Genomic DNA, 22,368 nt, shown 5'->3' with positions numbered 1-22,368 from the left:
TGTTGTTCATTACTCTCAGTAAATCAGCTCTCAGGGTGCATTGTTAAGAGCTCTGAGCAAATTAGACACCTACAAGCAGCGTGACGCTTTCCAGCATGATCATCTGAAGCATGAAGTAAAGCCAAGAAAACAAACCTCTCTCCCTCTATCAGAAACAACAAAAAGCCACTGTAAAAATAAATAAATCTGCTTATAGCCTCCAAAAAGGTTTTTCCTCTTAAATTATTGAACGGCTTGGGTTGGGGGGACGGGGGGTCACACGGGCTGAATTTGGATGCCTACCATATATAACTATCTGCACCTCCAATTTATTCAGTATCAGGTTTTAAACCTTTATTTTTTATTCTTTTTTAATCTCCCACATTCCAAATCATCCTCTTACAACCAAGTCATTCCATTAGATACCATAAGATTTGGTTTAAGAGGTATTTATGCAAAAGCACTCATGTTCTGTCCTCCTAACAGAGCCCATTATTTCGTTAAGAAAACATCAAGGTGCTTTGGAAACCTGGTTTTTGTTTGAGTGCCACACCGACGTGTATTATCTACGACTGTGGAAGTGGAACAGCCACTGACAGAGCGGTGCCAGCCAGGCTGGGTGCAGTGCCACGCTGACACAACCAAGCTATTACAGACCCTGTTGTTTGGGAGTGACTTGAAGACCCCTAGACCACACGATGGTGACTCTCACAGCCTGGTGGGCTGGTTTTCCTGAGTGCCACTGAACTAGCTATACCTTTCCCAGGCAAGTTTCCTTCTCTTACAGTCATCTCCAAGAAGCTACACAGCCTGAAGCAAAGCTTTCCCTCTGCACTGAACAGCAAGGATTCAAACCTCTGGGAAAGGCTGTTTAAAGCAGGAACATGTACACCAACTTTTACTATGCATATTAATAAATATTCTTTATTTAAATTTTGCACATTGCGCTTTAACATATTACATCCAAAACATTTTGCAAATGGATGTCTACTTTGTAAAATCTTATATTCAGCTCATTGTCATTCTGTACAGAATTATAGGTACAACATTACTTTGCCACTAGTTTGCTTTTTGTAAGTCTCACAGTAAGAGAAACATTTAATGAAAAGAGATGGCTTAAATTATAAGAGAGGCTTGCACAGCTACTCAACTAAAGATACAAGCCTGAAGAAAGAACAAAATTAATGAAATCACCTCCACCAGCCTCCCCCAAAAAAAGAAAAAAAAAAAATCACATTAATTTAAGATAAAATTTTGCCATAAGTCACTAAATTAAGTTTTTGAAAGAGAAGGCGCAGTAGTCATCTTGAGAATTTCAATGAAAGACAGAGCTATTTTATTGTATTTAGTTCGCTCCAGCCGTTGTCAACCAACCGTTACAAATGGGCCTCTTGTGATCATTTAAGCGGCAGTATTTATTAAATTTCTCCTTCAGATGCTGTCGGTATTGTTCTCTATTGCTGTAAAAAGACTTGTTGTTTGCCATAAATGACTGTATTTCATCTTGTGAGATAAAGATTTCCTCATCAGAAGTGCATTCAGATTCATCCTACAAATGAAAACAGGCATTTCAGAACTCCAGCATTGCCCTTCCTACACAGTACACCTGTCCTGTAATTGCACATGTCGTCTACGGTTGCTCTGAAGAAAGATGTAGCCTTCATGTCAACACAAGAAGTCTTAGCTGGCTAATCCCATCACTTCATTCACAATGTTCTGCTCTTTTCTGGGTAAGAGGCAGCCCATACAGTCATGAAATCTACCAGAGCAATCTTCACAGTCTTAACACATTTCCATTGAAAGCGTATGGCTTTTATTACAGTTTTTTTTTTTGTTGCTGTTCTTAAAAAAAAAAAAAAAAAAGAACAAAGAAGAGAAAGGAATAGGGAAGGAAAGGGAGACAGACAGAAGAAAGTTGTCCAAGGAGCCTGTAATGGGAAGCAGTATTTAAGGCACGAAGGCAGCAGAAATGTATGCTTCATTTGATAGGATGATACAATCCTTGTAACAAATAATCCAATTTGTCACTTGCATTCCAGTGACAGTGATTTTTCCTCCTCTGCAAAGCAACTGAGTTACACACTTCACAGAGAAAATGGAAAAGTAAACAAACTAAACACCAGTAGAGTAAGTTATGAGTTTTAGTTTCAGTAACGTTATTTGCTGAAACAGTTCTTCATTGGGATTTCAAGTTCTAAACCCCATCCTCAATTCTAATGAGATAAAGCAGTATGTGACAACCTAAAATTCCAGTGGAAGTGGTTACTTACAAGGAGCTCCACTAAACTCTTGGCACCTTTTCCAGTATCAGGAACAAGTGACATTTCTGTAGGTTCTGCAAACTGTGACACATTTTTCATATGCTCAAACCAAGGCAACTGCTGCACACTTTTTTCTGAGCTACAACAGCTTTCAGCATGTGTGTCTTTGGTCTTGTCACGATGAAACTCTGTGTGCATATTTCCTGAGGTCTCTCTGTTACCTGGGTCTGTCATACAGCTTCCAAGTTTCTGAATCTACAATTGAGAAAGGCAGCGTTAAACCTGAACCATTCAAATCTTATTTAGGGGAGGAAGGCAACAGGGTAAGATGAAAGAAAAACTTTCAAAAAGAGAGCAAGGATATATATATATTTTAAATGTACGTGCCTGGGGGGAAAATGGCATATTAATACACTGTGAGTGCACAGAAGCGCACATCCTTAGGAACACATGAAAAAAGACTCCCTCCCACCACAACCCGTTCTAGGAAAGACCTCAATTTCAAAAGTTGGATGGACGGGTAACAGAAGATCCCTGCAACCCCATTTACTGCACTGGTCACAACTGAAATTTGAGCTACTTCTGTAACAACTTTAAAATGTATGCATTTAAATAGCTATTCCAGCTCACTTATGTTCCTTACATGTTCATTCTCACACTTCAAAGTTTTACTTTTCTTTTTCTTCTTTTTGTTTTTGCCTTTTGTGTTACTCTCTTCTGAATTTGCCCAACACTCCACACAGCTATCTCCATCCTCTTCTTTGTCATCACAGCGATGGACACATGAATCATCTCCTGCAAAAGCCAGGACATTTTCTCATCAGATCCACTGAGTTTTGTGTATTCTGAACCAATATTAACTTCTTCCCAAGCCTACCGTTTTCATCATGGTTGCAAATGCCTTCAGTGCAGGCCACATCGGATCCCTCTCGAGATCCTGTTTCGCTGCCCTCCATGCTAGATGAATAGCCACAGTCACTCCCATTACATTGTGGAGATAAACCTGAGACGAACAGAGAAGTTACACCAGTCTACAAGAGCTGTTGCACACTCTTTAATCATGCCTCTAGTAACTGAGATTTTTTTAAAGTTACTTTAAAAATAACTGAACACTACTCTGCAAATTATAAATGCTTTTAAAAACAGAAAAAATAATAGAACTTAACATACCTTTCTTTATTTTAGGTGAACCTAATAGGGTACCACTACTAGGACAGGTGCAAGAAGTGCTTTCATTAGTAACAATTACTTCTACACAATTGTTAGCTTCTTCGGTGCTACCACAGGCTTTGCAACTACTTTCCATGAAGTCCGAATTTTCCTTAAAACAATAGATAAAATAGAAAAACAATGCTTGCAATTACCAAAAGTAGCTCAGCCAGCATCTTTAGCATGGACACTCTTTCCACAAGGAAGAAACAGCTAACACTGATAACAGCCACAGCATTGCTTACAATTCTTCAGAAGCACAAGACAAGTTGAAAAAATTAGTTTCCTCACAAGAATATGACCCTCAGTTAGCCCAGGAAGTTCAGTCAAAAGATTTAGAGTAATAATTGCATCTATTTCATCAGTTTAAGGAGCTTCCCCCTTCCCAAAAAGATAATAATGGTAATCATCTATGACTAGCATTTGAAATCCCATAGTCTAAGTGATCTTTAAAAACTGACAGCTCAAAAATATTCTAGCATGTGAAGTATTAACTTCAGTAGCAATCAAAAACTAGTTCCCAAAAAAGAAATATAGTAAAATATAGTAAGAAAAAAGAAATATAGTAAAAAAAACCTCTCAAGAATTCTAACATGGAACAGTCAGTTGATGAATGAAGCACCAAATTAAAAACCCAGTTATTTAACACCATCAGAAACCACAGCTATCAATGTTTACCTTTGCTTGATTTATTTCTTTCTCTTCTGTTGCCTGCAAAGGAGTAGGGATCTCACATACACACTTATTTTTCCGTCTATTCTTTCGTTTTTGGCGCTTCTTCTCTTGTTTAAGTTCTCGCACTCTTTCTTCTTCTGAAAACTCTTCACAGAGCTGTTCCAATCGACTAATACCCTGCACTTTTTCCACAGCCATCTGTTTATAAGAGGTTAGATCTATTTATAGACGTTAACGCAACGCAAGCTTTTACATTTATAAAAAAAGAAGTCATTATGAAGGTGCTGGGGAGAGAGTTATCTACGTAATATCAAAGTGGAAAGCGAGTGTACAATTGGTGTATGTTAAAGAAATTCTATGAAGTTCTGTCTTAAGTTCAAAATCATACAGGATTGCAGAGTATAACTGTAATTGACCCACAAACACACCCAATGCAAGATTTAGCAGTTGTGTTTGTAATTCAAAAGCACACAGAGCATTTTTATTCATGAGCCAGATAAAACTGTTGTAACCAGAGCTACTTTAAATGATAACAGGTAGAAATAATTTCACTCTGAAAGAAAAAACACGATATCCAGTGTATTATGATGTGCAGCTTGGAAAGTAAAAACAAGCAAGTGTCAGTCTTTATCTTCCAGTACACTTCACAACAGAATGCAACTCAGCTGTGATACACATTGATGTTGCACAACTGTTGCCTGCATTGAACAGGGCACTCCTGAAAAACAGCCCCACGTTAACAGAAAGCAGAAAAATAACTTCAGTGAGACATACACAGTCAGTATGGTGATTCAAATACAAGTTAGATAAATAGATTTTTACCTCAAAGCTTTTGCGTAAAGCATCAACACCTAGGTAAAAAAGCATCTGCCATGTTTGTTCCTCGGCTCGCAACTTTTGCCAGATTCGGTGTAATCTTTCATAAAGATGAATACCCAGGCAGGTCAAAACTTCTTCTTGGGCTATGTCTATTGTCTTCGCATGCCTTTCTCTCCGTCTAAAGGAAGAGTTGGACCAAAGCATAGCATTGTTAAAGTAGCTGGAAATCTACCAAAAGATCAAAGCAATTCAATGAGGTATTTTCTGTATATACGACTAAAGATATGTTTGCATGAGCAGCTTTTTTAAATCAAGTTCTGCTGTGCTGCATGCAGATGCAAAATAGAAAGGACCAGCTCAGAACTACATTCCTGACGTGCTAATTTGTGTATGGTACTATAAGGCCACGCTGTGCCTTCCACCTTAAGACTCCCCCCATGAATTTGTTTGCTCCTACTAGGAGGGCTCATCGGAGTTTTAATGTCAGAGATGCAGCCATTCTTTTATTTCCTAGAATTGTAACTTCGTTTATAGCAAGTATTTTAAGTTCCTAAATTCTTGTGTGCCAGTTAACCTAAGTTTATACATTACTTACCTTACTGAAATATTTTTTATTTTGTATTAATCTGCATCTTTAATCTATAGTTGAAAAATCATTACAGAAGTATTTGTATTCCTAACCGAACAGCTATGATCTAATTCTAAAAATACAGAGCTCAAACTCCTATTTTTCATTGGAAGGATTTTAAGATGCAAAGAACAGGTTCAGAAATTACTATGAAATACAAGTGGCAACAAAATTAAGTTCAACACTTGGATTCAGTAAAACTTTCAACAGAGGTTCTCTTTCTATTTCACATATTCTGAGCGCTTCGATGAAAAAGCAGGCAGTTCTAATGAGTGAACAAATGAAGTAGAAGACATTTAGCAATTGTTCTCAGTCTTGCCTTCAGAGTTAAACACACTTAAAATCGCTTTAACATCTTTACTACTTTGAAGCACTATCTTGAAAGTCTACTTCAATACGAGTATTCACATTCAAAAGTTTATTATGCAGCGAAGAGGCAAAAAACACTTCTGCAAAATACATTCAATAATAAAATAAAGAAGCAAAGCGCTAGATAGCCCACTCTAGCAAATTACATACTCATACCCTCCTGCGAACTCTGGTTCAGCTCGACCCAATAGGTGTGCGATGAAATCTGTTTCACAGCATACATGTATATGACGTTCATGTGGACAGCAACGCAAACCCTCATAAAGTGCAGCACAGTAGCCCTTTTCTTTGCTGCAGTCTAGCTCACCAATAAGAATATTGTATGCCCGAAGTACTTTATTTTTGCAGTCAGTGCAAAACCTGTATTGAAACACAGAACAAAACAGAACTGAATTTTTATTCAAGCAGAAATTTAGAGCAGCTAAGCCTAAGTTATAACACGCTGAGCTCTTTAACAGCACATGCTATATTTAAAATAGGTCACGCTAAGGTTTATGTTACTTCAAAAGGTAAAACAGTAAGACTTTGAATGTAAGCCATGTAAGTTTACTATATGCACTATACTACCTATCATATATTACAAGTCTAGGTATCAATTTCATGCTCCAAGGCATAAATCAAGCTAATTGTTAATATGAAGAAATTCCTATATCGATATGCAGTACCATATTCAGAGATGGGAAATCTAATAGTGAACAAACTGAATTGTTAGTACAAGCCAGGAAAAAATTCCTCTCAATAACACACTCCAAGTTACTTTACAGGAATTATTTAAAGTATACTCAAGTGAGTGATAAGCAATAAGAAAAAAGGTTTCTTCTGTTGCCTGCTGTGTAAGAGTGGTTTCCACTATAAGCACCTTAAAACATATTTTGAATTATTAGATTACAGCACATATAGCAAAACAAGATTTACAACACAATGTATTCAATTTAAACGTGATAGCTCAGATAACTAACGTGAGAACAGTATAGTTATGAAGTCTGTTATAATTAAAATACAACAAAAATAATTTATAAAAAGTAATCTTCAAGAAGCTACAAAACATCTTGCTGTATTAATCTAAAAATGCAAGTCAGACAAGCTGCTCACATTTCAGCTCTCAGCTTGAAAAGCTTGCTCTTCTTGCCATCTCTGGACAGTGTTTTTCCCTCCCCTAGTTTGTCCAGTCACTTGACAACACTAAGTCAAACATATTTTGATGTTTGATAGAACTATGATAACTGGCTAGTTTCTGTGGTGAAAGGAAAGAAAACAGTAATATTATTGTAGGTTAGCATCAGGAACACTGCCAACACCATGTTTAATGTCAGAGGAGATTAAAGTTGTTTTGTTTCCAAAGTGTTATTTCCACACCACCACCACCCCCGCACCCATCTGTGCCCCCATGGTTTATATCTGAACCTTGAAACTACTGGAAATTAAAAACTTTTTAATCAGCATTGTAGCTACCATCCACATGCAACAGTAAGCTAGCGGCCTATTTTTTCCCCTGCAAGAGAGATGTCAGGACACTAGCACTAGTAAGTTATAAACACCTGTTTTAAAACTGTGATTTGTATGCAACACCAAGCCTAAAAATCTTCATCTGTTAGTTTAGATGACATTATTTTGAAATTGCACATACTCCCTGAAAGCCTAAAAAAAGGCATAACCCCAATCAGAGTAGGCTACTTGTGCACGAGTAACTGGAACTCACTGCATTGCATCCCAACTAGCTCCTGCAGAAAGGGAAGTCTCCAGGATAGAAAGCATCAATTTCAACATTCTATATTATTAAAAATGCATGGCTTTGACACCACTGGTGTTCTATATTATTACACAGCATTACTGTTATTCTGTATTAACATAGCAATGAAAGTAATCCAAGATTCCTTCAGAAACATATTTTAAACACATCAATTAAAACCCTTTAAGTAACACAGAAAAGGTAGTAAAGCTACTTGGAGTTAGAATTCTTACTGTCTTTCAACAGTTTACATCCCTTCCCACAACAATTTAAAAAAAAATCACCAGCATTCATCTGTCAGTGCATGCTGAAATTACTGCTAGAATACTAACTGTTGCTACCAGATTTAAAGTTGCAAATGAGACTCACGTAACGTGTATTAAGAGGTCAACAAAAATACAAATACATGCAATTTTAATACATCATGTTGTAGATCATAATTTAATTCTAACCAAAAAATAAGAGAAGTAGGTATGACTTCATCTGAGGTATGTGCAATTCTCCAACTACGACCAGGAACAGTACAAAAATATTTCAACATCTTAATCTTGTCAACTGTTACAATGCAATCTGGCATGGTTTTCTACCACCATGAAGCTTAGATCTTAAGTTTTAGAAGGGTGTCAGAAGAACCCTGCAAACTTTTAAACGTTGTGTAGATTCCGCGCTTATTTTGATTAACAAGAAAATGCAGCATGTATTTCTCAAAATGAAGGCGTGTGTCTTTGTTCTTTTAACATACCTGTGTTTTCGTAGATACGTTTCTAATGTTTCTAAAAGACAGCTAGAATCAATTAAAACTACTTCATCCCTGCATTCCTGGGACATGAGCTCCCACACATCCATCCAACAACCCCTGGAAAAACAAACAAACAAACAAACAAACAAACATTAGAAACAGACTTTACATTATCCTGCCAGCAGTTTGGCAAAGAAGCAAAATAAAGCATCATTAGTTTACCTGACCGCTCCCTGGAAAGGTCCATAGTGGAAAATGATCCTACACTTGCTCTCCTCCTTCTTGCTGTCTTCACTACTTCTCTTATCTGCACTTAATTTCTCTGTACTGAGTGTACTACTGCTGCCTTCACTGTCACATAGTAAAAGAAATTTTAAACCGGATCTATTATGAACTAGTTATTTTTCCTAAATAAATGCTATGAAAATGCTGCAGTGTTCCTTGATTTTCTTTGACTCCTTTATAGGCTAAGCCTTAAATTACAGAAAATTTAAGAGTCAGATATGAGATACAGAGTTTGCTGTCCATGTTCATAAGCCCAGATTCATGACAACTTTTTGAGAAGTTATAGCTGAAAGCAAGTAACAGTTTTTCAGTATATTAGCTTAAGTGTCATCATATGTAAGTTTTAATACCTCTGGTAGATGACATTTCATATGACAACTTACTGGAGAGAAAAAAAACGTAACGAAACAACCATCCACAAACTTCCACACATCTACTACCACGGAGAAACCATAAAAAGCTTCATTAAACTTCCAAAATTTGTTTAAAAGCTTTACTAAGTACCACCAAATATGCTAAAAGTACTCTTACAGAGCCAAGAACAGACTTTAAATAGTAAGTCATGTTTACTTACGGGCTTGTCTACACTTGACATTTTACCAAAATGGTCACTTCTGTTTCAGCTCGTGTCTGGATACAACAGAGCAGTAAAACAGAGGAAGAAGTACTCCAATTTAATAATTAGTTTCTCAAGAGTACTTATTTATGCTGTTATCTCAGTGACTTGCCAGATCATTTAAGAGAGGTTAAGACACTCCTTAGCCCCAAATGGAACTGAGCAGTGACAAACCAGGTACACTGAAACACAGAACGTCAAGTCACTCTCCAGAGGTATTAGCTGGCATTCCTAATTAAGTAACTTGAATAGTAAGTGTGTTTAATTATCCAGAGTGCTTCTTTTTTTTTTTTTTTTTTTTTTTGTCTGTGTGTGTATATGAAACACCTAACAGATGCATCTCCTCTGAAGAAGTTTCTTGTAATGGAGTCAAGCAGAAGCTCTAAGTTGATCCACAGAACTTGTTCTGTGAGACAATTCTATTTGACGCCTCCATGTCTAGGCTGTTAGCACATTTGCTTCCGCTCTAGGCAGCGGATTTATTTGGAGAAATATCGGTACCAATACACCCTGATCACTTCTGTAGTGCAACAAATGGGTATCGACTGAGCAAGCAGAGTGCAAGCTATGTTTCTTTAGCAAACTACACTGATTGTCCACATGCCACGCTATCAGATAAAGCTGGAAGCTTTACTTGCAGTATATTAAAACACTGCTCTTCCACTTATTCCATTACCCTGCCACTGCTCAAAATACTAAGGAGATTTATACCAGCATGAATTAAAGAAATACAGACAGCATTTTCCTCTATACACTCATTTTCAGTACTGTTTTGTCGTGCCAGAATGGCAAGCACAGGTTCTGTGATACACGCTCTTGCACAGAGAATATTAATCTTACTAAAAACAAACTGAAAAAAATAACACTTCCATAACACTTTGAATTTGCTGTATTTAAAAAAGAATACACCCCTATGATCTTTTGCTTGTGTCACATAAGCTTTAAACCAATTATGTGACAGGTCTAGAACCAAAATATAATAGGAGATGGTGATTATCTACCAGCACCCTCAAGCAGCACAACTGAAAAATCAAGTGTCCAATTCCACATGCCTAGCATCTCAGGGGATTCGTCTAAACCCAAAGAGACTCAACTCTGCATAGAAAAATACATGTCCTGTAAGTGGAAACCTGATGATCAAACTTGAACAGGTTGTATGCTTAACCAGAAGCAGAACACAACTGACTGAAGTTCCCTAACGCTCCAACTAAGCACAGTAGTGAAATTTATCAGCTATCATTTCAACAACACTATAAACAATGATCAAACAAACACAAAAACCCCACACCACAGATTTACAGGGTGTGTTTTTTTGGTTAGCCAGCTGGCACAAGCCTTACAACTAACACACAGAAGCACACATGCATCGTTTGCACTGATGTATTCAAAACATGCTGTCACATTTTGAGAAAATTAAAACATTTAACAGATTTTTAGCTTTAAACCTGCCTCTCAACCACAACAAAGCCCTCTGTTAACAATGCCTTGTGCAGTCGTCAATAATCTCAAGCAAAATGATGTATATTTGTACCCTTTTACTTCAGTGGGAGAAAAACTGCTGACTAATTGCTTTCGTACAGAGCACAAAAACCACGTCTTTCTAGAGCATTGTTCGTATCACAATGCAGAAGCCATCCATCCCCTGAGCAGACTATATTCTGAGATATATTCCAGATGAGAAATGAAAAGCACATCAGAGAGCACTGAGTTGTGATGGCCAAGTTAGCTTTTGGCAACTGGTTTCGAAATTAAACATGGGTACTTTTATGGAAGGGGAAAAAAACCAAAACCAACCAACCAACAATACTACCAGCCTGGTACCAAAGGAAAGACCCAAAATCCAAGAGTCAAAAATGCAAGAGCTGGAATTAATGAGCACATTTGGGGAAACAGCTGATTACGTAGAGCGGCCTTAAAGTTCATATGAAAACATCACCAAGCAGCTGAGGGAGCTCTGACAAAGGGGGGTAGCACCTCTCACTGCAGAGAGTGGGAACTCACGCTGAGAGGGCAGGAAACCACACAGCACTGCTCGCTGGACAAAACTGAAGTGTGAGCAAGGGCAGCGTGTAAAGGTTTAAACATCCTACTGCAGTAAGAGTCATGGTCTTACCAACTGAAGGGCTAACTGCCTTCTTATAAAACCTACGGAGAAAGACTCGTGGCCTATAAGGCATGCTGCCCCAAATTCTTGGGTGCCTCTTCCTCTTCCCTGCAACTTTTTGGATTTAATATAATCCAAATAATTTGGTAATTACTACTCCGGAAAACAGATAAAAGCATAAAAATTGGTCTCTGTGCTTAAGAAACTAGTATCTGTAGTTTGCTTCCTTAAATATTTTAGATTGAATTGTGCATGTTAAGCATAAACTTACCCCAAAGGTTTTGGTTTGTGTGTGTCCAGAGAGTGTAACTGACATCTTTTGTTCTTCTTACTTTTGGGAATTGCATCGATCATATCATTCAGTTTGGACCTATGGAAAAAAAGATAACATAGTATTCTGAAAACACGGTTATCCAGAGAAATTTCAAAGGGATTGATTCAGCTCACGTATCAGAAACAAGTATGCTAAAGAACACTGAATCTAAAATTTTCTTCCTGTTCCATATTTTTACTTATGACACACAGTCTTGCAGTACACGTGGAAAATACAGTATAGGTATTCCAGCCAAATCCTAGCAATCAGGATAAAGATAACTCACGTGTAACAAGCTATTGCGTTAGTCCCCTTTAAAAATAATGGGCTTGGAGCAGTGACACCTATTTCAAAAGTGCAGGGAACTATGAATTCATCATGTTACACTACCTCAGCCTCCAAACCTCACTATCCCCAGCTCTGCACTAACCCCTCCTACTTCCCACTGGCCTGCAGCAAGAAGTAAAACAAGCTGAAGCCAAGGGGAAGGTAAAGGCACGCTGTGGTGAGCAGTCACTGTTTGGTTTGTTGACAGCTGAGAAACAAATGGCACTGAGACCAAGGCTACTTACTGTGCTAGCCAAACCCAGAGGGTTTCACTTTCTCAGCATTACCCTTCTACTCAAGAGTAGAAAGGTAATTTTTTATTGTTTAAGTTTTACATGCAAAATAGCATGGTGAAGAAACACTCTTCTTCCAGAGAGCATAAAAAACCCACAGTGCCTCTTCCAAGATTAATGACTAAACATTTTAATAGCTGTATCTTTCAACTGCAACCATGGCATCACAACTGATGGTATGAAAGGTTAGGCATTTGGGTTTGTTTGTCTTCAAGTTAGTAAACAACTCCTTTAACAGAGCTGTAAATACAAGTATGTGCTATCAGATGCAAACTTGCAACAACTCAGCGTCTCCAACAAGAAAGCTGCAAAGAAGTCACGCACAGAAGCTAGCTTTCCTGTTCTTCAGATGAGAATAATCTGAGCAGTTCTAAGATAACAGCAGGTCTCACTTACCCATGCACATAAAACAGTGTATAAAGCTTCTTTGCATCAGTCATACAGCTCCGCGTTACAGAAAGAACACCCTTTGGCCCTACTGTTAGAGGCTCAAGTGCTGGATTTCCAGACTCAACAAGCTGAGAAAACAGACGTTCCACACTACGACGACAGCCAACACACGGGACCAGCTGAGAAAGTGCACTCAAAACTTCTCGTGATGTCACCATCATGGCAATATTTAGATCCTGCTGTTTAAGCATGCTATGCCTCTAAAAGAGAGCAAGAAATGAAATAGTTAGAAATAAAATATAAAAACACAACTTAAACTGTTCGGCTTTTCCTCATCAAAATACACTCGAGGTGGGAACTGCATGCAGTGCTCGGTTTCAGCTCACCACCTTCCTACCAATCACTTACAATGCTTACTGTATGAACCAAACCACATCCACTAACAACAGTGGAACAATTCTACTTCAAGTCTTACAGTCTGCCCTCAGAAAAAAATTAAGTGTTTTTCTCTCCTGTCACTCAGATCAGCAAATACTGCTCCCAAACAAAGGGCACGTGTCCCTGTCATTAAAGAGGCCTTTTTCCTCCAACTCAGCTCAGATGTTTTAGTAAAGGGCCTTACACACAACTCTGCACATCATTTTCTACTCGCTCTCATTTCATCTTTGGCACATAGAAAAGAAATTCCCGGACACTCATTGGCATGTATGGAAATCTCATTTATAACAAACTTAATCTGTTTGCACCACGACAATTCAGCACTGCTGTCCCTAGAAGGCTACGTGCCATTTCACATTACAAATCTAATACCTGAAATCAAAAAAGCACACATTACTATTCAGGGTGAAAGATTTTTACTTCAGGAGCGAACATTCATGTGTGCTAATAATAGAACTTTAAAGAGAACACCTTCTAATATTTCTTACGTCAATAAACAATTTTAGGAGCTTCTCCTCGTTCCTCTGTCAAACATATCCACGCACACAGACACAAAAAGCACATACCTTTCTATTTCTTCTTCTAACTGCTAAATTACTAGCTCAGAGTTCGTCAACTTTGAACTTCCACTAGCACAGCTAAACGGAACAGATGGTCCATTCCTCTGAGAGCGTCCCTTCCTCACGCACCACCCAACATATCTACTCCTTGAGTATCAGCACTACAGGCACTTCTCAACTTTATCTGTCAAAGCAGAGTGCTGTCAATATATTGTGTCACTTTCCCCTGGTTATACAAAAAATACAAATATGCTTACAAAGCTGTATCTACCCAATGAATGTTTTACCATACTGCTGTCAAATCACACCAGTTAAACACAGAAAAGATGTCACAACTGGTGGGGAAAGAGAGACCACACAACACAGCAAAAATAATCGGTCACAAGGAATGCATCGATACCTTGATTGAAGTGAAAAAATATTTATTACACTTTAAGTAATTCATGTTATAAAAAGTAAAGCTATTATCTGATAATATTTCATGTTTGTGCTCTGAAAGGAAGACACATTAAATAATCTGACAAGTGATAGCACTCCGCAATAATCCTCTTTTCTGTAATTAATAGTACTAATCACAGCAACAGCAGAAATGAGCTATTTTCACAACACAACCATGCTTCATAGGCAGCATATGTCTCAACTGCTGCTGCCAAGCCACGGTGAAGAAATGTAAGCTGCCTATCAGCAAACTGGCTTGTTCCTTCCGACATCAAGTGGCAACCTTTATTTTTTTTTTTTTTATTTTTTTTTTGCTACAGGTGTTACTGTGCTACTGCTATTTGCCAGAGCATTCAGATAAGTTTCAGGGGTGCCACAAAAAATGTCTCTCACTGTTCAACTACATCTAATCTCTAAAGTAGCACATTAATTCTACCTTGGTATGGTACTAGCTATAACAACCGGACCTTAAGCAATGCACACTTTACTTGAATAAGCAGTTCAAGATTTATTTTCTAGAAAGAAGTGAAAATGTAGTAAGAAACCGTAGTTTCCATTAAGCATAAACTGGCAGTGACCAGTTTTCAACTCTAATTGGATATGCAGCAACTGCCTCCTGGGAAGACAACAGTGTATAAAAGCTGTGAAGCACAGAAGATGAATGCACCCAGTGTACTTTGGTACCAATACATAATTGCATATAGGCTCCAACATGTCTTTCAAGTCATTTATTAAGTCATTCCAGGAATGACAGCCTCCTGGAAAAGCGAGAGCATGAACCTACAGAAAGCAAGATCTAGCACATGCCTTTCTTAAAAAGAGTGATGTACTTACCTGAATGAATTGCTTTAGTTGTGCATTGTTGTTCTGATGTCCATCAAGGTTTAGCACATTATCAGGAAATTCCATCACCATCTATGTGAAAGACAAAAAAAAAGTTCTCAGAAAAAGTTGAATACACAGCATTACCTTGTTTTGCTTTCTTGAGAATGGGTAAATAAGATATTAGGTCCTCACTCAACCATATTAAAAGCTTGAAGAGGCACAAAGACAGCGAATGTTTCAGCAGATTAACCAAGTATTTTCACTAATACAATGTTCTACAAAAAGTTTACAAGCAGAAAATGTTGAACAGCTGATACAGGAGAGAGCAGAAGTTGCTAAATGGAATATCACTGTTTATGTTACATTATCTGCAGGACTTGAGACCTTGCTTCAGTTAAAAAGAAGAGTGGTACTTCAGCACAAATTGAAATCCAACAGCCTAACACAATTTATAAAGCTATGGAAAAAAAAATCCAGTCACAACATTTTAAGGACATTGAGTCTACTTCTTCAAAGGCTAATTTAAAACGGTCTTAATTCAGCAAGGTACTCCAAGGTGTATTTTGTTTTGTGCGACTGCAGCTGCAACTCTCAGGGGGCTCAACGTTAAAATGTCAAGCCTGCAGAACAATGAGATTAAGTAATTAATATTTCTTTCCCAACTACTAACCGAAGAGGGCAGTTTCTTGAAAAGGCAGTGAAATAACTTCTAGTCAAACCAACATAACCATGGAGAAAAGTGAAGCCAACTAGAACCAGAAGTGAAGACTAGCTAAGCTATCTTCTTTGTCCAAACTGAGAAATAGAGAATTTAACAATATAGATATTGGAAGTTCAATTTAAAATCTCAAAGACAAAATAATAACTTTGATTAGTAACTCTAATATCAATCAACACCAAAATAAAATCATCCAATTCCCTATTTTTTCGCTCTCTGCTAACTTCCTTCAACTGCCTGGTAAAGAGAGAATTCCCTGCTGCCTGTATAATTGCAGACTCTACCTCCAGAGAATTGATACGCTTACTTTTACAGGCACTCAACACTGCTCCAAAATAAACATCTATTCTCTACGGCCAGAAAGCAAAGCAATATTTTGATCTCACATGTGCTAGAATCGGAGCATCAGCAGAGCTGCCTAGTTGTGTTTGTGCAGAACAGTGCCACAGCCACTGCTCATTCTGATGTATTCTCACGTATTTCTTTTCCAGCTTCCCTTTCCTCACCCCTGACCATACACACTCAGCAGCAGAGCACGAGGTTTGGTGGCAGGATTACAGGTTTCTTAGATGGCTAATTTGATGCTCCGGTCGTGGATGAGCTAAATGCAAAAGTAAAAACACTATCTGCTAATGACAAAATGAAAAGAAAAACTTGCATATTTCTTTCCCCTCACCTTTATCACCCACTATCAGACAACACCCACAGATAGACCGTACAACACAGTGAAATTATCAAAGACTAAATTTATTCACGTGTCTGTTTGATGAGATTTTATTAACTGGTTAAACATAAGCCACCGACTGGAAGAAAAGATTTCCACGCTACCACATCAAATGGAATGCCTTCTAGAGATGATGAAAGCTGCTTAAGAAGTGAAAAGGGTTAATATTTAAACTTCCTTTAATTTATAGTTGAAGCTTAGAAACACAAAAGTAAGAGTGAACAATTCATTTAGAGGAGAGATATCATACTACACCTAAACAGGCTTCTGTGCCATTGGAAAGCAACATTACGAGTTTAAAAGCACTAAGAGCCATTCATTCAATGTTTTGCAAGCAGCAGTTCACTATTTTTAGAGTTAAGGCACAGACTAAGACTTCCAGCTGACAAACAGAAAGGAAGTAGTCCCATTAATTTTCAATTTTAAGTTTTAAACAGGGTCAACACAAACCAGTTAATTTCAATAACCATTGTTTTTTTAAGATAATGCTTAAGACGCATAATTACATTTAACAGACAACAGCATCCATTTCAAACAACTGCATCTCTTGCAATAGCTCTCTTTAAGAATTAAAAATAAATAATTAAATCATGGAAGGCTGCAAGACAAGGAAGCTAAGAGCTCATTCAGCTGTTTCTACAGACTTATCTGCAGACCAACCTCCATATCTGAATACTGTGTAACAACAGCAACTGAATGGAAAAAAAAAAGGATGTTAGAATGTTTCTTCATGGTGAGGATGACTTGCACTTACATAAATGCCTCTCATCCAGATACAGAACTGACATACGGCTATTGGAACCTCTTCAATTACAACTATGGCTTGCCTCTGGTGTAAAAAAACGATAATGACAACACACTGCAGTTGTGCAAAGTTTCAGGCAGGGAGTTAAATTCTGGAACTAAATCACAAACGGAATTTTAGGCCAGCTTAAGTCAAATCATCTGTCTCATGCTTGCTATGGCCGAATATTCACACACACTCTCACAATCTGTCAAATGCAAACAAAAAACTTATAGTATTCCTACACAACACTGGGATTGCAGTTAATAAACCATTCTTGGGGGGCTAGATATTGCTTTGAAAAACTCAAGGGGAAACTGCCTAACGCACAGCACGGTTAACCAGAGATGACAGACTACGTGAGGCCAAAGAACAGTGACGATTTTTGGAGAGTTATTAATATGCCATCATTTACAATGACCAGAACTAAAACACAGTGAGGAGCTCCTCTTTGAATGTAGCAGAGCCAGATGGGATTGAGAGAGAGAGTCTTCAACAACGTGACAAAGTGTTTAGAGACCGTTTGAAGATGCTCAATTGTTTTGCTCTGGAAGATGGAAGAAGTTACATTATCAAGTTGGTAAAGTTAAGAAAAAATAGCAAGTCAGACATTCTTTCATATCTAAACATGAGATGAGAATTTTAGAACACGTACATTTTACACCGTTTAAGCAGTTACTGTCACGTGACATGCCACTGACAACAGAATTCACGTATGAATGATTAAGATACCCTGCCACACTACGTAAATCCAATTTTATTTTCAGCCCAATGTTTTCTTACATTAACAATTCAGGCAAATGACAACCGGCTGGAGTGTGTCCTGTGTTCACCTACTATGCAATTTCTGACCCTTCCTCCAAACACGTGAAGAAAACAAAAAGACCAGAGCACCTCTACATTGCACTTAGTTCACTTTTCCACTGAATCTTCTAGAAATGGCAAAATCCTCAAGTTTTCAAAATCACGAGAATATGCTGGAATGGAAAGCCTCCGAGATCTGTTGCTGCATGCACGGCAGCACTTCTTACACACTCCATAACCCCTTACTTTAAGGCAAAGCTACTGAAAACACCTTCGGCCTTCTCCTGCCTGCTTACAGGCAAGGCAATAACCTAGCCTACACCGTGGTTTTTTAGCCTGCGACGTGGTTTTTAACGTTAACATGGCTCCTTTCCCGACGAGAGGAAAAATGGCTTTGCCCCACATTCGTGCTCTGGCACCGAGGCACGCCTGTCACTTGGGAACGAGTTCCGTGCGGAGCCCAGCACGCCAACAACTTTCTCCCCGTGCTGTTTAAAGGATTTTAGGGCTGGGGCCGGGGCAGGAAAGTCCTGCAAAGAGCTGCAAAACCCCGGGGCCGAGCCTTGCAGGAGCAGCCCCGTGTGTGAAGGCCTCGCCCGGGCACCGCGACGCCCTGGGGGGGGGGAGGCTCGGCACTCACCGTGAGGGTGTCATCGATGTAGAGGGGGATTTGCCTCTTCTCGAAGGGGAACTCCTCCTCGCCGTCCCTGCACACCGCCACCAGCCGCGCCATCGCCGCCGCTTCCTCCTCCCCGCTGCCGAGCCTGCGAGCAGCCCGAAACGCCGCGGAGGTAAATCGCCGCCGCGCTTCCCCGGCACACTTTCACCAGCAGGGGAAACCGAGCCTGCTTTACCCCATCGCCTGATTCACCACGGGCACACAGCCCCGAGCCGCCGCCGCCGCCGCTCCACGGACACCGGGAGCCCGGCCCGGAGCTCGCAGCGGGACCGGGGCTGGGGGCGGCGGGGACGGAGCCGGGGCCGGGCTGAAGGCGGCGGGGCCGGGCGGGGACGGGGAGCACGGAGGAGCCCCGATGGAGCCCGGGCAGCCCCTGAGGTGGCTGCGGAGGGCAGCGGGGGCCCAACACGGCCGCCTCCCTCCCTCCCTCCCTCAGGCCGGAGGGGCCGCAGCCCGCCGGCCTCCAGCGTCCAGCGGGGGCCCGGCGAAGGCTCGGAGCTGAGGCTCCCCCGCTCCTTCCCTCACCCCCTTCCCTCCTTCTCCTTCTCCTTTTCTCCCTCCCCTCAGCCCCACCGCCCCCTCCCCGGGCCTTTACCGGCTGCCCCCAGCCGCGGGCCGTGACAGGCGGGCTGACACCTCGGGCCCCACCTCGGGCCCTGCCGCGGGGCCGCCTCCTTCCGCTCCCCCTTCCCCGGGCCCTCCCCGCGGGCGGCGGCCCCGGCCCCGGCCCGCCCCGGCCCGGCCCGGCCCTCCTCTCGCGAGACACCGCGGCCGCTGCTTCTTCCTCCCCCCCTCCTCTTCCTCCTCCTCCTCACCCCCCCGGTGCCGGGGCCGTCCCCCGCCCGTTACCTCCCGCCCCCACCCCCGGGCTGGGGCCTCCTGAGGAGCCCCGGGGCGAGGCCGCGTCACAAACGGCTCTGAAGGAACGGGGGGGGGGGGGAGCCGTGAGGCACAGGCCGTGCTCAAGGCTTTTTATTATATATATTTATTTTTTTATTATTTATTTTTTTTTCCCTCGTTTCGTTATAAGAACGTTTCCGAGGAGGAGTGAATGGTTTTGGCTTGCGCACCACCTGCCTCTGAGGGGAGCGCTGTGTGGAGCCACGTCGCTGCACATGCTGTTTTCATGGTTTTCTTAACCAAAATTCAATAAATTAATAAATAAGCTGGCATTTTAGCAGCATCTCGCCTTGTGTGTGGTGGGTATGGGCGCATGTGGGCACCCCAAACCCTGCGTGCTCAGGGTTACACGCACATTAATAAAAGATGCGTGGAAACTACCATCCAATTTCGTCATTTATCCATGGAAAAGGGCTTTTTGGGCTGCTGGAAAACTCCTCGCTACCTACACAACAGGGAAGCGACAGCGCCTCGGTGCCACTGCGTGTGCGTGCCCATCTTCTCGCCTGGCAGAAAGGCCTGTGCTTTCAGCCACAGGAGCTTTGAAATCGGATACCGGCTGAAATCTTTATTGTAATATTCCACTTCAAAAGAGACCTGACTGGGTTGGAAAGGAAGGCGTGCTGCTGTCTGAATTAAAAAAAATAAAAAATAAAAAATACGCACTTAAAACCAATGAAATTTGGTAAGGAGTAACTGTTGTTTAAGGAATAACAAGCTTAAGGACAAATGTAATCAGCCCTACATTTTTTCTATCCCGCAGCCCTACAAAAAGGTCATTCAATGGAATTACGGCACCAAAGATGAAACAACTTCTGTTTTCCCAGTACTCTGCTTTACAATAATTAAAGTCAGTGGCATGCTATAGTTCAACCATTTTAGCCTTACTAGTTGAAATATATTCAACTTTCACTAATTATATAACATATTTTGATTTATTTTCACATATATCTGTAGATCTCTGAGAGTTTACTCATCTAAACACACCCAACTGTGAAATGAAATGTAGTGCCCTTGTCCCTGCCAGCCACTGAGCTAGCAGGCACTGAGGTGCACACACAAAAAGTGTCTCCAGCATATCACGGTGCTAACTTCTCTTGCATCTTTTTGAGCCGATACAGTGCCTTTCTTGTACAGATTCTGTGACCAAAGATGGCTTGCTTGCATTTCGTGGTTCTTGCAGAAGCATGGTTAATTATCTGTATCTATTCATAGCCTAAACATTCAGAATTAATAACTGCCGGTTGCTTCAGGGCAGAATTTGCCACGTTGGTTATTGACAATAAGTAATGGGAATTAATTGTCCTTCATTAATTCAGTGGTGAGCAACTGACTTCAGACAGCTTTAAAAGTGGGAGACCGCCACGCCGTGCTGCGCTGTTCTCATGCTTTACTCATGTGCTACGGGCCCCTCGGCTCGCCAGCGCTGCTACAACCACAGCTCCAGTCCTGCAACCAGCCCGCTGCCTGCACGCAGCTCGCAGGGCTCTGCACAGACACAGCAAACCTCCCACGGAATTTTTGCTTCGTGAAATGGAGTTGGCGTCTAGAGAGTTTGCTGCTTGTCCAGACACAACTCGGCTTTGTCACACCCAATTAACGCCTTAATTCTGAATCACGCTGGGAGACTTGTGCTCGCAGGTAGAACTCGTTGCAGGTCTTGTGCTTCAAACAGTTCAAAAATTAATATCCATGAGTAGTTTTGCACAAATGATTACTGCCATTCAGTTTGCGATGGAAGCCTTTCTTCCCTAGGCAAGGCTAGGAATTGTTTTCAAATAAATTACCAGAAAAACAGTTACCAGGAAACTCTGCTACAAACTATGATAATTGTTTGTAAGACAGGGTTGCCTACTAACGGCATCTGCCTGCTGTAGTAACTGCAACTAGTACGATACAGGCTGATTTTCTTTAATTCTGAAGACTATCTGGCTAGAACATGGAAGTAAACAAGCATAAACTCAGCATGTCCACAGTATATAACCTTCAGTCATCATCTTTCCGTTGACCAAAGCCTGAGAGAACCCCATAAATTCAAGAATATTCCACATGTCTGCCTTCAGGGATCTGATTTAGAGGCTTAATCTCCCTAGGTTTTATGATTCATTGCATTCAACAGACAAGGAAAAAATTGAAATATGGCCCATATGCACTCCTGTAACTCCACTGACATTAGACATCCATCATCAACTAGAGTTTGTATTCCGCTTCTGAAGTATTTCTATCTCCCATTCTTGAATTCCTCATGATCTTTAAATGTGTTTCTCTTCTCAACAACTTAATGAGGTCAGGAAGAACTGTCACAGTTAGGAAAGTGAACAAAAAGGGTGTTCTACTCTGAGCTTATGGGAAGACTGTGATAGATGGAGAAACTGAGCACCTCTCCTACCAATGCTCTGCTGGTATCCTGCCCCCCTGCATCATGCTTCTTTCCATTTGACACTGTTTGCTAATAAGAATTCATACAGAATGTTCCCACTAGAAGACAGCTCGGCTGTCAAAATACAGTATTAAATCAGCTACTGTTTAAAACAATTTTATAGACAAATATATGAGCCTTGAGTACTCTAAAGTAGAGTTGAAGACCATATTCTACCGTGTTGCTAAAGATGAGCTGTCACATGTTGGGATGCAGGTTGGGGGTGAATTGGTTTGGGTTCTTTGTATTTTCTTATAAAAGGCTGTGCAGCTCTTATTATCTGCACCACAAATTCCACCAGCTGCTCTATGAATTCATCGGCAGCGGAGCTTTATCATTCAGA

The 22,368-nt window shown here is 40.5% G+C and overlaps 1 protein-coding gene across 3 annotated transcripts; it reads right to left on the bottom strand.

Moving 5' to 3' along the window:
- Nucleotides 1-875: 875 nt before the first annotated feature.
- Nucleotides 876-19,424, bottom strand: GGNBP2 (gametogenetin binding protein 2). Of its 3 annotated transcripts, XM_084493591.1 has the most exons (14): nucleotides 19,302-19,424; nucleotides 18,668-18,791; nucleotides 15,007-15,087; nucleotides 12,743-12,996; nucleotides 11,685-11,783; nucleotides 8,412-8,525; nucleotides 6,091-6,300; nucleotides 4,947-5,121; nucleotides 4,128-4,322; nucleotides 3,411-3,561; nucleotides 3,118-3,243; nucleotides 2,884-3,035; nucleotides 2,250-2,495; nucleotides 876-1,528 (listed from the first exon to the last, which is right to left on the bottom strand). In XM_084493591.1, the coding sequence occupies exons 2-14, from the start codon at nucleotides 18,758-18,760 to the stop codon at nucleotides 1,325-1,327; spliced, it is 2,100 nt and encodes a 699-aa protein (XP_084349717.1). In that variant the 5' UTR covers nucleotides 18,761-18,791; nucleotides 19,302-19,424; the 3' UTR covers nucleotides 876-1,324. The 3 variants fall into 3 exon arrangements, with proteins under 3 accessions (XP_084349717.1, XP_084349716.1, XP_084349718.1); XM_084493590.1 differs by lacking the exon at nucleotides 19,302-19,424 and having other exon boundaries at nucleotides 18,668-19,062; XM_084493592.1 differs by lacking the exon at nucleotides 19,302-19,424 and having other exon boundaries at nucleotides 6,097-6,300; nucleotides 18,668-19,061.
- Between the last annotated feature and the right edge of the window lie 2,944 nt (nucleotides 19,425-22,368).

Source organism: Aythya ferina, assembly GCF_964211825.1.
Source record: "Aythya ferina genome assembly, chromosome: 19".
In the NCBI taxonomy this organism is placed as follows: Eukaryota; Metazoa; Chordata; class Aves; order Anseriformes; family Anatidae; genus Aythya; species Aythya ferina.
This window is presented reverse-complemented; position numbering and strand designations above follow the sequence as displayed.

What these genes read in the sequence shown, in the direction of transcription:
- GGNBP2 (XM_084493591.1), bottom strand. Translation starts at nt 18,760, where the DNA reads ATGGCGCGGCTGGTGGCGGTGTGCAGGGACGGCGAGGAGGAGTTCCCC. An exon ending in AACTAAAGCAATTCATTCAG is followed by an intron (nt 12,997 to 15,006) that starts GTAAGTACATCA and finishes GCTCTCTTTTAG; the next exon opens with AGGCATAGCATGCTTAAACA. An exon ending in GAGTTCGCAGGAGGGTATGA is followed by an intron (nt 5,122 to 6,090) that starts GTATGTAATTTG and finishes CTCTTCCTTTAG; the next exon opens with ACGGAGAGAAAGGCATGCGA.